The sequence below is a fragment of the Pipistrellus hanaki genome, assembly GCF_964339955.1.
Source record: "Pipistrellus hanaki genome assembly, chromosome: 15".
Taxonomy (NCBI): Eukaryota; Metazoa; Chordata; class Mammalia; order Chiroptera; family Vespertilionidae; genus Pipistrellus; species Pipistrellus hanaki.
Window position 1 is genome coordinate 15,393,912 of NC_140517.1, and position 12,655 is coordinate 15,406,566.

Genomic DNA, 12,655 nt, shown 5'->3' on the forward strand with positions numbered 1-12,655 from the left:
ATATATATATATATATATATATAAATAAATAAAAACTGGGCTTTTCAAAAAGGCATTTCAGCCGAAACCAGTTTGGCTCAGTGGTAGAGCGTCAGTCTGCGGACTGAACGGTCCCGGGTTCAATTCCGGTCAGGGGCATGTATGTTGGTTGCGGGCACATCCCCAGAGGGGGGTGTGCAGGAGGCAGCTGGTTGGTGTTTCTCTCTCATGGACGTTTCTGACTATCTCTCTCCCTTCCTCTCTGTAAAAAATCAATAAAATATATTTTTTTAAAAAGGCATTTCGGTGCAGCAACTACATTGTCTTGTCCGTTGAGGTTAGGCAGCAAGGGCCTGGGCCCCGGGGCCTCCCCTGTGCCCTCCTTTCCCAAGCCGCCTGCCTGAGAACCAGGAGGCGTCCCCTCCTGGCAGCTCCCCCTCCGAGGTGCAGGAACCAGCAACCGGACTAGAGTCCAGCAGCTAACCCCAGAGCCAGCCCAGCCTGACCAGGAGACAGGGGTTTCTGTTCAGGACACACACGTACTCCACCAGCTGTGCAACAACCCCCAAACTACAATCGCTGAAACAACCATCATTTCTTATTTTTCACAAATCTATAGATTGGCTGGGACTGGCCTACCTGGGTTGGGCTGGGCTGGGCTGATCTAGCCTGGGCTCACTCAGGCTGGTAGGCTGGCAGAGTCTGCTGGCTGGTCTCGGGTGCCTGAGCTGGGATGACTCCCTTCCAGCAGGCTAACCAAGGTTTGCTCTAGTGACCGAGGCAAGATTCTAAGACACGGAACAAATGAATAAATGGCCTGAAGGCGGAGGCATAGGACAATGGCTCTGTCACTTTTACCACATTCGATCCACCAAAGCAGATTGGCAGGGGAAGGGAGTGGGGGTACACAGAGTCCTCTTTCTCTTCCTTCCTTCCTTTCTTTCTTTCTTTCTTTCTTTCTTTCTTTCTTTCTTTCTTTCTTTCTTTTTTTTCCTTCCTTCCTTCCTTCCTTCCTTCCTTCCTTCCTTCCTTTTTTCCTTCCTTCCTTCCTTCCTTCCTTCCTTCCTTCCTTTTAGTCTTTCTTCCTTAATTGACTTCAGAGGAGAAGGGAGAGGGAGAAACATCAACGATGAGAGAATCATTGATTGGCTGCCTTTTGCACACCCCCAGTGGGGATCGAGTTCACAAGCTGGGCATGTGCCCTTGACCGGAATCGAACCTGGGACCCTTCCGTCCGCAGGCCGACGCTCTATTCTTGACGAAAGGAGCTGCAGAACATCATTGCAAAAGGCCTGGATGGGGTGTGCACGAGAAGAACTGGGGCCACTTTTGCAGCCAGTCTATTACACCCCCGCAGAGCATCCGTCCTTCTCCCCAGCGTGGCCAGGCCTGACCGGAGGCCCCGGGGCCACAGCACTGGACCACCTGCTCCAGCCTGGCCACTTCCCTGCACGCAGGGCCGGGCCGCCGGGGCCTCTGGGACATGCCACGCAGCCCCCACATCCTAGCGACGATGAGGAAACAGGGTCTGGCGGGGGAGGCAGCTGGCCCCGAGCCACAACGCCCCACTGCAGCCTCCTCCCGCGAACCGAGCCGCTCTGTCCTTTGAGGACGCGGGGAGGGACAGCGAGCAGCCACCAAGCGTGAGTCACAGACGTTCTCTTCGACAGGAGGTGGACGGGATGCAGAACTGAGTGTAGGCCACAGGGGGAAAAAGGGAGACAGACAAAAGCAGAAACAGGGACGCATTATTCTGGCGAGCTGCATCGGCCCAGGGCCTGCATTTCCGAGTAAAATTTCACCCGCCACCTCGGTCCTCTACGTGGAAAGAGGGCGCTGGGCCTGGGGCACCCGGATAACCCGGGACCCGCCCCCGGCCACATCTGTGGTGTCGGTCTCATCGGAGAAGCGCACCGGGTCAGAATGCTCGCACCCTTGGCTCCCATTCAGCCCAAGTCCAAGCGGTAAGGGAGTCCCTGTGTCTCCATCCCTTGACCCTGCCTGGGCTTGGCCTTGGGACATCTCACCCAGGGATGTGCCTGTACCTTGAGGCTCATCCTCTCTTCCTGCCTTGGCGTGCCTCCTGGAGGAGGCGCCGCTGAGTCCCAAGTGTGGGAGGGAGGCCAGCTGGCCCCCGGGGAGCCGGCCCAGAATCCCAGCCCCGAACAGAAGCACAGGAAACACTCAAGGTTTGCTTCTAACCACTAAGCTTGGGGGTAGTGTGTTAGGCGGCAAGCGCTAATCCCCACCGCATGGATGGAAACGCCCACCCCCGTCTGCAAACAGCCCTGTCCGGAGCCAGATCGACTCTCACCCACAGCCTCCTCCAGGGCGTGGGGCAGGGACTCAGCTCTTCAGAAGGAAGCGGGGTCCAAGGTCAGGAGGTCTCCAGGGACAGAGGCGCTAGCGTTGCCCTAGGCCCAGCCAGAAGCTTCTCTTAGGAGAACCACTTTCTAGGACTCAGTACGTATCAAGATGTTCATTCTTCCTCTGCCACACCCGAACTCTTTTACAAAACTTTTTATCACAGAAACTGTAAACGCATGTAGTGCCCCCCCCCCCCATGTGACCATCACTCAGTTTCAAAAATGACCAGCCCTGGCCGGGTAGTTCAGTGGTTAGAGCGTCATCCTGATACATCGGGGCTATGGGTTTGATCCTGGACAGGGCACATACAAAAAGCATAAATAAGTGGAACAACAAGCTATGTTCCCCCCTCTCTCTCCTTCCTCTCTCCCTTCCTCTCTCCCTAAATTCAATTTAAAAAAAAAAATCAATCCTCTGACATTCCTTTTCACTCATCCCCCAATTTCTACCCTAGAATATTTTTTTAAATATATTTTTATTGATTTCAGAGTGGAAGGAGAAGGAGAGAGAGAGAAACAACAATGATGAGAGAATCAATGTTCAGCTGCCTCGTACACACCCCCTACTGGAGATCAAGCCTGAAACCCAGGCATATGCCCTTGACTGGAATTGAACCCGGGACCCTTCAGTCCACAGGCCAATGCTCTATCCACTGAGCCAAACTGATGAGGGCTCCCTAGAGTATTTTAAAGCAACTTTAAGATGTTCCATTTTACCAGTATGTAAGGATTTTTATTATCATTTTTTAAAATATATTTTTATTGTTTCAGAGAGGAAGGGTCTGGGAGAAAGATATAGAAACATCAATGAAGAGAGAGAATCATTGACCAGCTGCCTCTTTCATGCCTCCTACTGGGGATCAATCCCACAAACCTGGGCATGTGCCCTGGACTGGAATCGAACCTGGGACCCTTTGGTCCGCAGGCTGATGCTCTATCACTGAGCCAAACCAACTGGGGCAGGATTTTTAAAAATATATAATCACACTACTATTATTGCACATTCTCAAGTCAATACTTCTTTATATCATCTAATACAGAATCCATGTTCAATTTTCCCTGATGCTTTGAGAAATGTCCTTTTTAAAGTTGCTCTGTTTGAATTGTGGACGAAAAAGGGGCCACATACTAAACCTGACACGCTCAGCGGAGGCCTGCACACGGGGTCCTCCAAACTCAGAAACCGAGAGTAACCACATACAATGGGCGCAGCACAGAAGCTTCTAACTAGTCAGTGAAGCCGATGCAACGGGGGAAGATGGCGGCGGCCGAACCACAGCGGGCCTGGGCCGCGGAGCAGCTGCGCAGCGAGCAGCTGCCCCAAAAGGACATTATCAAGTTTCTACAGGACCACGGTTCAGATTCGTTTCTTGCAGAACATAAGTTATTAGGAAACATTAAAAATGTGGCCAAGACAGCTAACAAGGACCATTTGGCTACAGCCTATAACCATCTTTTTGAAAGTAAGCGTTTCAAGGGTACTGAAAGTATAAATAAAGTATCTGAGCAGGTGAAAAATGTGAAGCTTAATGAAGATACACCCCAAGAAACCAAGACTGAAGAGACTCTGGATGAGGGTCCACCAAAATACACAAAATCTGTTCTTAAAAAAGGAGATGAAACCAACTTCCCCAAACAGGGAGATGCTGTTCACTGCCGGTATACAGGAACACTGCAGGATGGAACTGTTTTTGATACCAATATTCAAACGAGTTCAAAGAAGAAGAAAAATGCCAAGCCTTCAAGTTTTAAGGTTGGAATAGGCAAAGTTATCAGAGGATGGGATGAGGCACTCTTGACTATGAGTAAAGGAGAAAAGGCTCAACTAGAAATTGAACCAGAATGGGCTTATGGGAAGAAAGGACAGCCTGATGCCAAAATCCCACCAAATGCAAAACTCGTTTTTGAAGCGGAGTTAGTGGATATTGATTGAAGTAGCAATGCTTCTGATCGAAAGACAGCAATAGCCTTGAAGAAAGTTACGTAACTCATTACAGCTGGTTACTATTGTAATGGAAATGAACTGGAAAATTCAAGGAGTTATGTTAGAACTTGTTTACTTTCTCCCCCAAATTAAGAAATGTAATGTTATAAATCCCTGAAGTTTAAAATATTTTACTACAGCTGTGTAAAATACTTCTTAAGAATTTTTCCTTTTACCTCATGTAAACTAAAAGGCTCAATAAAAATGTACCCAATGTCAAAAAAAGAAAAAAAAGAAAGAAAAAAGAAGCTTCTAACTAGAAGCAGGACATGCGGGTAGTCACATCTGGGTACGAAGCACCCTTGACAAAGGTCAACCTTTACCTCACAAGAGCCTGTCCTTTGTCTTTTTGCAACTAAGATAACATCCTTTTGAAATGTCTGCGTAATCTTCTGCAATCGCCAGACCTCAGACCCCTCAAGGTTATCTTGTTCCTCGCACTCCACCTCTACGTGCCCGCACCCACCAGTTTTGCCTTTTTATTCAACCTCAGAGATTTCCCTGCTTTGCTTTCTCCTGCCCCCTTAATCTACCACCAATGGACTTCCTACTAACCCCTCCCCCTTGTGTCTCCTCCTTTTATTCAAATACATAAAATAAGCTGCAGCCCTAGCCAATCTGGCTCAGTGGGTAGAGTGTCTGCTCATGGACTGAAGGGTCCCAGGTTCGACTCCCACCGAGGGCATATGCCTGGGTGCAGGCTCAATCCCCAGCAGGGGGCGTGCAGGAGGCAGCTGATCAATGATTCTCTCTCATCATTGATGTTTCTATCTCTCCTCCCTTTCTCTCTGAAATCAATAAAAATATATATTTTAAAATAATAATAAAATAAAATAAGCTGTAAAAGTGCCATTCTCCAGTTTCCTCAATCCGTTGAGATTTTCCTTCCTGGCAATTGTCAGCTTGACTCAAATAAACCTAAAAAAAATCTCTACCGGTTTGGACATTTCTTATGGTGACAGAATCGAGAACCCCACAAGGTGGCCCACCTAGTACCCTTGATTGATGTCGTTTACATCTTTTTCCTTCAAAAAAAAAAAAATTAAGCTATAGTTCAATGCCATAAAATTCAACATTTCAGAGCATGCAACTTAGTGGGGTTTTTGCGTGTTTAGTATATTCGGAAAGTTGTGCAACCATCACCACAATCTAATTCCAGAACAGTTTCATCACCCCAGAAATAAACCCTGCATTCATTAGCAGTTACTGTTTATTTCCTGTCCCCCAGTCCCTGGCAACCACTAACCTGCTCTGTGGATTTGCCTGTTCTGGGCATTGCACACAAATGCAGTCGTAGGATTTGCGATCCTTTATGACTTACTTCTTCCAGTTATGATAGCATAATGTTTTCATTCATCTTATAGCGCATTGTAAACTGAATTCACAGGTTAAACCCCTAACTCCCCATGTGATGGTACTTGGCAATGGGACCGTTGGGAGATAATCAGTGTTGGATGCAGTCACGGGGGTGGGGCCCTCATGATGGGATTAGTGCCTTAAAAGAAGAGACACCAAGGGCTTGCTGTCTCTCCCTGCTCCCATGGAGGTCATGTGACCACACCGAGAAGGCAGGAGAGTCCACACGAAACCGACCATGCGGCTCACACAGACACGGGGACTCCAACTGAGAGAACAAAACCGCTCTAAGGACATGGAGACAGAGGACAGGAGCAGATGAATGGCATCCATATTGGAGGTCAAACTGAGCAGGTCTGCGTTCTCCGGCTTCTGTACGATTTCCTTTCATTCGTCGTATTAAAAAAAGAAGTTCCTGCTGAAATCCCAGTTTGGCTCAGTAGAGAGAGTGTCAGTCTGTGGACTGAAAGGTCCCGGGTTTGATTCCGGTCAAGGGCACGTATACCTTGGTTGCGGACACATCCCCAGTAGGAGATGTGCAAGAGGCAGCTGGTCGATGTTTCTCTCTCATCGATGTTTCTGACTTTCTATCCCTCTCCCTTCCTCTCTGTAAAAAATCAATTAAAAGTATTTTTTTTAAAAAAAAAGAAAAAGAAATTCCCTGCTTCAACGCTGAAGGCCCAGGACCAGTGAAGAAAGCCTGGAAGATATTTGCATCAAATCACCCATATCTACGTCCTCCTCAGCCAGGTCCTGTCCGCGGTCCTAGGGGTCTTTTTCTTGGGATCAGAGAGGAGGGTAAAAGCTTCTCCAACTTCCTTGAGCTTCTCCTCCTCCCGCTCCAGAGCTTCTCACTGGCTCCTCTTCGCCCAGCCACGTGGTGTATCAAAGTCCACTTCCAGTCAGGGTTCTTGATCTCGTCCTCAGAGGCTTTCATGTCCACGCCCAGAACCTTGTAGTAATCTTTCCTCTTTTAGTTTTTTATTTTTACTTACTAATTTTTTTTTTGGGCGGGTGGGGAGTGAGAGAGAGAGAAACATGGATCTATGGTTCTACTTTTGTATGTTTTCACTGGCTGCTTCCGGGCCAGGGCTAGTGATCTTTCCTTTGACCCTTCCTCAGTTCCAGCTGTGCATTTTCTAGTTGCTCCTGCTCATGTGTTTTCTCCACCGGATACACGTGTCCGTAGGCCTCCGGCTTCTTCAGACCCTGGGTCATGTGCCTCAGTGTCCACGTAGCACGGAGCTCTTCTCCAGAAGCTTGTACACGCGAGCCCCTGAGCTTCCCTGCACCTGTGCCGTCTTCCATTGCGTCAGCTAGTTCCCTGAGCTCGGCACACACCGTCCCCGATGGTGGTAGAAGGTAGCGTTGGTTTTTATATTGTTGGGGTCCCTCCCCAGGACGTCTGTGGGCTGTCCCTAGGCTAGCTTCTTTAAGTGCTTTATTCCCATCTCTCTCTGCTTTAAGTGCTTTGGCATTTCTGCAAGCAACACAGGCCTTCGAGAGGTCGGGAGCCATCCTGAGAGCTTGTACAAAACACCGAGCCATCTTCTCAATACGGCCTTTGTAATACAGGCAAAGACCTCTGACAGAGCATCCGCGCTGGTGGATCCATTTGTAAAAATGTCACCGGCCACCGACTGTGCTTCCGGAGAAGGACCCAGCACGGCTAAATGTTCTGCTCGGAGGATTCTGAGGCAATGGCAGGCAGGGGCGAACCCTAGGGCGCAGGTCTATGCAAAGAGCAACCGTCCAAAAATCCCACTTCTCTAAATCCGGTTCGGCTATTTAGTCCTCCACTGCATTAGCGTCCTCGCACTCCCGCTGTGCCCGAGCGGTTTTTGTGATCCAGTTCTAGGGCTCTCTGGAAACTGACTAGCTGCCATTGCCACTCCCTAGACCTGGGTGGCGTTTGCACTCCTGTAGACTACCCCACCCCGCTGTCCTCCGACCCCGCTGGCTGCTGTGCTCCTCCCAGGCCTTCCTAGAACTTGCTGAGCATCATCAAGGTGCTCAATTCCCATAATAAGGCTGTGGTTCTTATATAATAGCTATAAGCTTCATTGGCACAGCATGCACTTCCTTGTTCTTTGAAAGATTGCTTCTTTGTCATCCAGCAGCTCTGACTCGGTCACCACCATGACCACACTGCACTCCCTGGCCACTATCTTACCACCAGGACCAGTACTCCACTCCTCTTTATTGTCAAATAATATCCCATTGTATGGATATATCACATTTTCTCTATCCATTCATCAGTGGATGGGCATTCAGGTTGTTTTCATATTTTGGCTATTATGAATAATATTGCTATCAATATTTGAGGACCAGTTTTTTAAAATATATTTTATTGATTTTTTACAGAGAGGAAGGGTGAGGGATAGAGAGTTAGAAACATCGAGGAGAGAGAAACATCGATCAGCTGCCTCCTGCACACTCCCTTCTGGGGATGTACCTGCAACCAAGGTACATGCCCTTGACCATAATTGAACCTGGGACTCTTCAGTCTGCAGGCCATGCTCTATCCACTGAGCCAAACTGGTTAGGGCTGAGGCCTAGTTTTAAATTCTCTTGGTATATGTCTAAGAATGGGGTTGCTGGGTCACATGGTTGCTCAGTTTAACTTTTTGAGGAACTGCCAGTCTATCTCCCAAAGCAGGTATACCGTTTTATATTTTCATCAGCCGTGTATGAAGACTCTGGTTTCTCCACATCCTCACCAACACTTACTACCATTTTTGTTATACCCATTGTAATGGGTGTGAATGGTATTTCACTGTGGTTCAGTCTTCATTTTCCTGGTGCTTAATCATGTTGAGTATCCTTTCATGTGCTTATGAGCCATTTGTGTATCTTCTTTGAAGAAATATCTATTCAAATCCTTTTCCCTAATTTAATTGGTTTATCTTTTTTATTTTTTTAATTGTTAGAGTTCTTTGTATATTCTGGGTACCAGACTCTTTTCAGATATATGTTTTGTAAATATTTTCTCCCATTTTGTGGGTTGTCTTTTCACTTTCTTGATAGTGTCCCTTGATGTACAAAATTTTTTAAGTTTGATGAAGTTCAGTTTATATTTTTCTTTTTTGGTGGCTTGTGCTTTTGGTGGCATATCTCAGAAGTCATTGCCAATCCAAGGTCACAAAGACATGTTTTTTTATTCTAAGAGTCTCACAGTTTTAGCTCTTTCACTTAGGTCTTTGATCCCTTTGGAATTAATTTTTGATTATGGGGTGAGGTTCAAGCCTAACTTCATTCCTTGCATGTGGACATCCAGTTGTCCTGGCACCACTCTTTGAAAGGACTTCTTTCCCCATGAAATGCTCTTGGTTCACCAAAAACCAGTGGATCGCAGAGGCATAAACAGGTACGAATTTATTTCCGAATTCTCAACTCTATTCCATTGTTCTGTGTGTCTACCTTATGCCAATACCACACGGTCTTTATTTCCGCAGCTTTGTAGTGTTTTGAATTCTTAAGACTTTGAAATATATAATTTACTTTTCCTTTTTGTTGTTGTTGAAGAAACTGGGCCACTTGTCCATAGACTCCCCAGACATCACTGGCATGTCATTTAACATATTTATCTCTTCTGTGCTTCCCATATTCAGATTGGGAAGTTTCACTGGGCTCAGGTGTAACATTCCCAGGAGGTACTGCATTACATCAGGGGGCACAGAACGTCTGCTCGCCCCACTTGGGTGAGCTAATGTCATGCTCTTTCTTGCTGACCAACCCACTCTAAAGTTCTCCATCAACCTCCACCTGTCATCAGTCACTGATGACGATAGCCTTGATCCGGTATTACATTGGGTGAGGACTTTCTAACTCTCTCTTTCCTTTCACATGTGCTCCTGTGATTCTTCTCTAACAGACTTTTCCTATCTTAGAGCAGGATAAAAGTTTGATTCTCCCCATTCACTTACCAGCTAGCAAAGGAGTTCTTCTGTAGCATCCTCTAAAGAGAATCAACAATGTTTTTCAGTATAATTTTGAATTCATTAACTTTTTAATTTTTATATTTCAGTCCACTGAAATTACTTTGAAGTCAGGTTTATTAAGGTATAATTGATGTACATTAAAGTTCACACCCTTGCCCTCGTGGGTTTGGCTCTGGATAGAGCATCAGCCTTCAGACTGAAGGGTCCCGGGTTCAATTCCAGTCAAGGGCACATACCTGGTTGCAGGCTCCTCCCCAACCCGGACCTGGTCCGGTCGCATGCAGGAAGCAACCAATGGATGTGCTTCTCTCACATCAATATTACTCTCCCTCTTTCCCTCTCTCTTTCACTCTCTCTAAAAATCAATGGGAAAATATCCTTGATTGAGAATTTTCAAAAAGTTCACTCTTTAGCTGTTCAGTTTGATGAGTTCCAACAAATATTTACACCAACACCTTCTTAAGACACAGAACATTTCTATCACCCTCAAAGGTGTCCCTGTCTATCACCGCCACAAGTTTCCTTGTGTCCCTTCCCACCCCACACTTCTGGCGATCCAATTTCTTTTCCTAGAGTTTTATCTTTTCCGTATATACAAATATGGGATCAGAGAGTATGTCCTCCTTTCTGTCCTGTCTTCTTTCACTTGACAAATGCGTTAGGAGCCCATCCGTGCTGCTGAGCGTGTCACTGAGTCTGTTCTGTTATTGCTGAGGAGTATTCCATCGCACCAGGGCTTTTCGAGTACAAACAGAGCTCCACCCACATCTGCAGACAGGCATTCTGAGGACGTATGTTTTTATTTCTCTCAGGTAACCTAGGTGTATGTCCCTGGAGATTCAACGTAAGAAATTGCCAAGCGGTTTTCCAAAGTGGCTGTCTGCTATTGTTTGGGCCGCTCCGATTATTGCATCACTTGGCCGGTGGGAGTCCTTTCCCACAGGTTCCGAAGCCGTTGACGTGACTCCAGTCGTCTTTGATAGCTCCCTGGCTTTCAGGTATGACTAGAGGTCCCACGCTTCTCCTGTATATTTTCTGTCTCCGACTTGAAATCAGCTGCTTTTCCAAACAGCCCTTTGAGTGGGAAACGGTCCTTAGAAACCACGGCCTGAATGCTAAGTCTCATTACCACTCAGGGGTCAGCATGCATGGACCTTTTCAGATCTAGGAAATTTATATATTTTTAAAAATAGAAAAAGAAATAATTGGTATGTACCTAAATCATTAGAATTATAAGGTTTTTTTTTTTTTTTTTTAACATCTTTAGATTATTATTTGCATTTCTATTGTCTTGTGCTGAAAATAAGACAAGTCTGTAAAATTTCTTTGTGGCTCTATCTTAGGTTATATTCCCACTGGGAATGTATAGTCAAACGATCTTGTATGTTCAGCCCTCACCAGATAGCTCAATTGGTGCAGGGGTCCTCAAATTTTTTAAAGTGGGGGCCAGATCACGGTCCCTCAGAGAGCTGGAGGGCCGGACTATATGAACTACTAATTCCTACTGTAACACCTCGGCTGTGCTCACTGCCCAAAAAACCTGGCGGGCAGGATCAGACTCCTCTGCGGGCTGCATGTGGCACGCGGGCCGTAGTTTGAAGACCCCTGGGTTAGAGTATTGAACCACTACACCAAGGTTGTGAGTTCAATCCCCCAATAGGGCACATACAAGAAGCAACCAATGAATGCATAAATAAGTGGAACAAAAAATCGATGTATCTCTCTCTAACCAACCAATAAAAATTTTTAAAGGTCTTATATTTCAATTTCTCTCTTATTTTTAGGGGCTTTTAATTTGTTGTGTGTTTTAATTATATAAAGTATTTATATCGTTCCAAAGTAAAAACTGTAAAAGGTATGTTCAGAAAGGTCTGGCTTCTAGTCCCTATCTTTCTCCCTCATTTCTCCCTCCCTGATAAATAAACATTTGTATTCATTTTTAGTTTATCCTTGCACTCTTTATATTTTGAAATAGAAACCTAATTTTTTTTCCAGGTTCATATTTTATTGTACAAATTGAGTATCACATGATGAGTTGACATTAGCTTCTCCAGGCATGGGAAATTAATAGATGAGGTACAATTTATAATCTGTTCATATTGCTTTCACAGCTGGAGTTTTTTTGGACCGTAACTTGAAGTATAAAACCAGCAAAGCAATGCTTCCATATGTGGCTATTACACAATTCATTCTCCCTGTGATAGTGTAAGAGTTGAAATATTTTTTTGATACCCAGGGAACTGGAATTGTGCATCAGCTTCTGGTCCTGCCATGATTTCAATCTTGCTCAAAAGCACGAATACCGCAGGCTGTGTCCTTCAACGTACAAAGCTCCCCTCTCGATCCCACCGTGAAACCCAATTTTTATAATTCCTCTCTTTTTGCCTACAAAAAGGTAGCCTATGGCACATTTTACACATTGCTGTTTAAGTGTTTTTAAATAAAACATGGGTACAAAACCGAAAACAAATGTATGGTTTCATAGATTATAAGAAAATCACACCCTAAATGGTTTGGCTCAATGGATAGAGCATCAGCATGTGGACTCAAGGTCCCAGGTTCGATTCCCGTCAAGGGCATGTACCTTGGTTACGGGCACATCCCCAGTAACCAAGGTACGATGTTTCTAACTCTCTCTTCCTCTTCCTTCCTCTCTGTAAAAAATCAATAATATATATATATATATATATATATATATATATATATATATATATTTTTTTTTTTTAATCACACCTTATAACTACCACCCAATTAAGAAGCAGACTGTGGCCTGCCACCCCCTAAGGCCCTCCCCCCCCCGTATACCCCATCCCAATCCCAGCTCCCCAAAAGCAATCATCACCTGGCTGGGCTTCTTCCTGGCTTCATCCACCAAGTGTGCATCCCTAGACACTACAGTTCAGCCGTTAGCTTTGTCCACTTTTAAAGTTTCATTGTCTTGCCTTGACTGGTTTGGCTCCCTGGATAGAGCATTAGCCTGTGTACTGAAGGGTCCCAGGTTCAATTCCGGTCAAGGGCATGTACCTTGG

General features: G+C 45.8%; 2 protein-coding genes and 1 pseudogene across 9 annotated transcripts in view; 1 reads left to right on the plus strand and 2 right to left on the minus strand.

The window, feature by feature from the left end:
- Positions 1 to 12,655, minus strand: part of IL34 (interleukin 34) — a 70,191-nt gene that overhangs the window by 16,350 nt on the left and 41,186 nt on the right. The gene's annotated exons all lie outside the window — the stretch shown is intronic.
- LOC311610290 (peptidyl-prolyl cis-trans isomerase FKBP3-like) lies at positions 3,558 to 4,570 on the plus strand. Its single transcript, XM_084861349.1, has one exon. The coding sequence runs from the start codon at positions 3,589 to 3,591 to the stop codon at positions 4,276 to 4,278; it is 690 nt and encodes a 229-aa protein (XP_084717475.1). The 5' UTR covers positions 3,558 to 3,588; the 3' UTR covers positions 4,279 to 4,570.
- LOC311610000 (ATP synthase membrane subunit K, mitochondrial-like) lies at positions 11,637 to 11,960 on the minus strand (annotated as a pseudogene). The gene has a single exon. The product of its transcript is annotated as an ATP synthase membrane subunit K, mitochondrial-like (transcript).

Bases quoted from the DNA above. Each gene is read 5' to 3' on its own strand.
- LOC311610290 (XM_084861349.1), top strand. From the start codon at position 3,589: ATGCAACGGGGGAAGATGGCGGCGGCCGAACCACAGCGGGCCTGGGCC.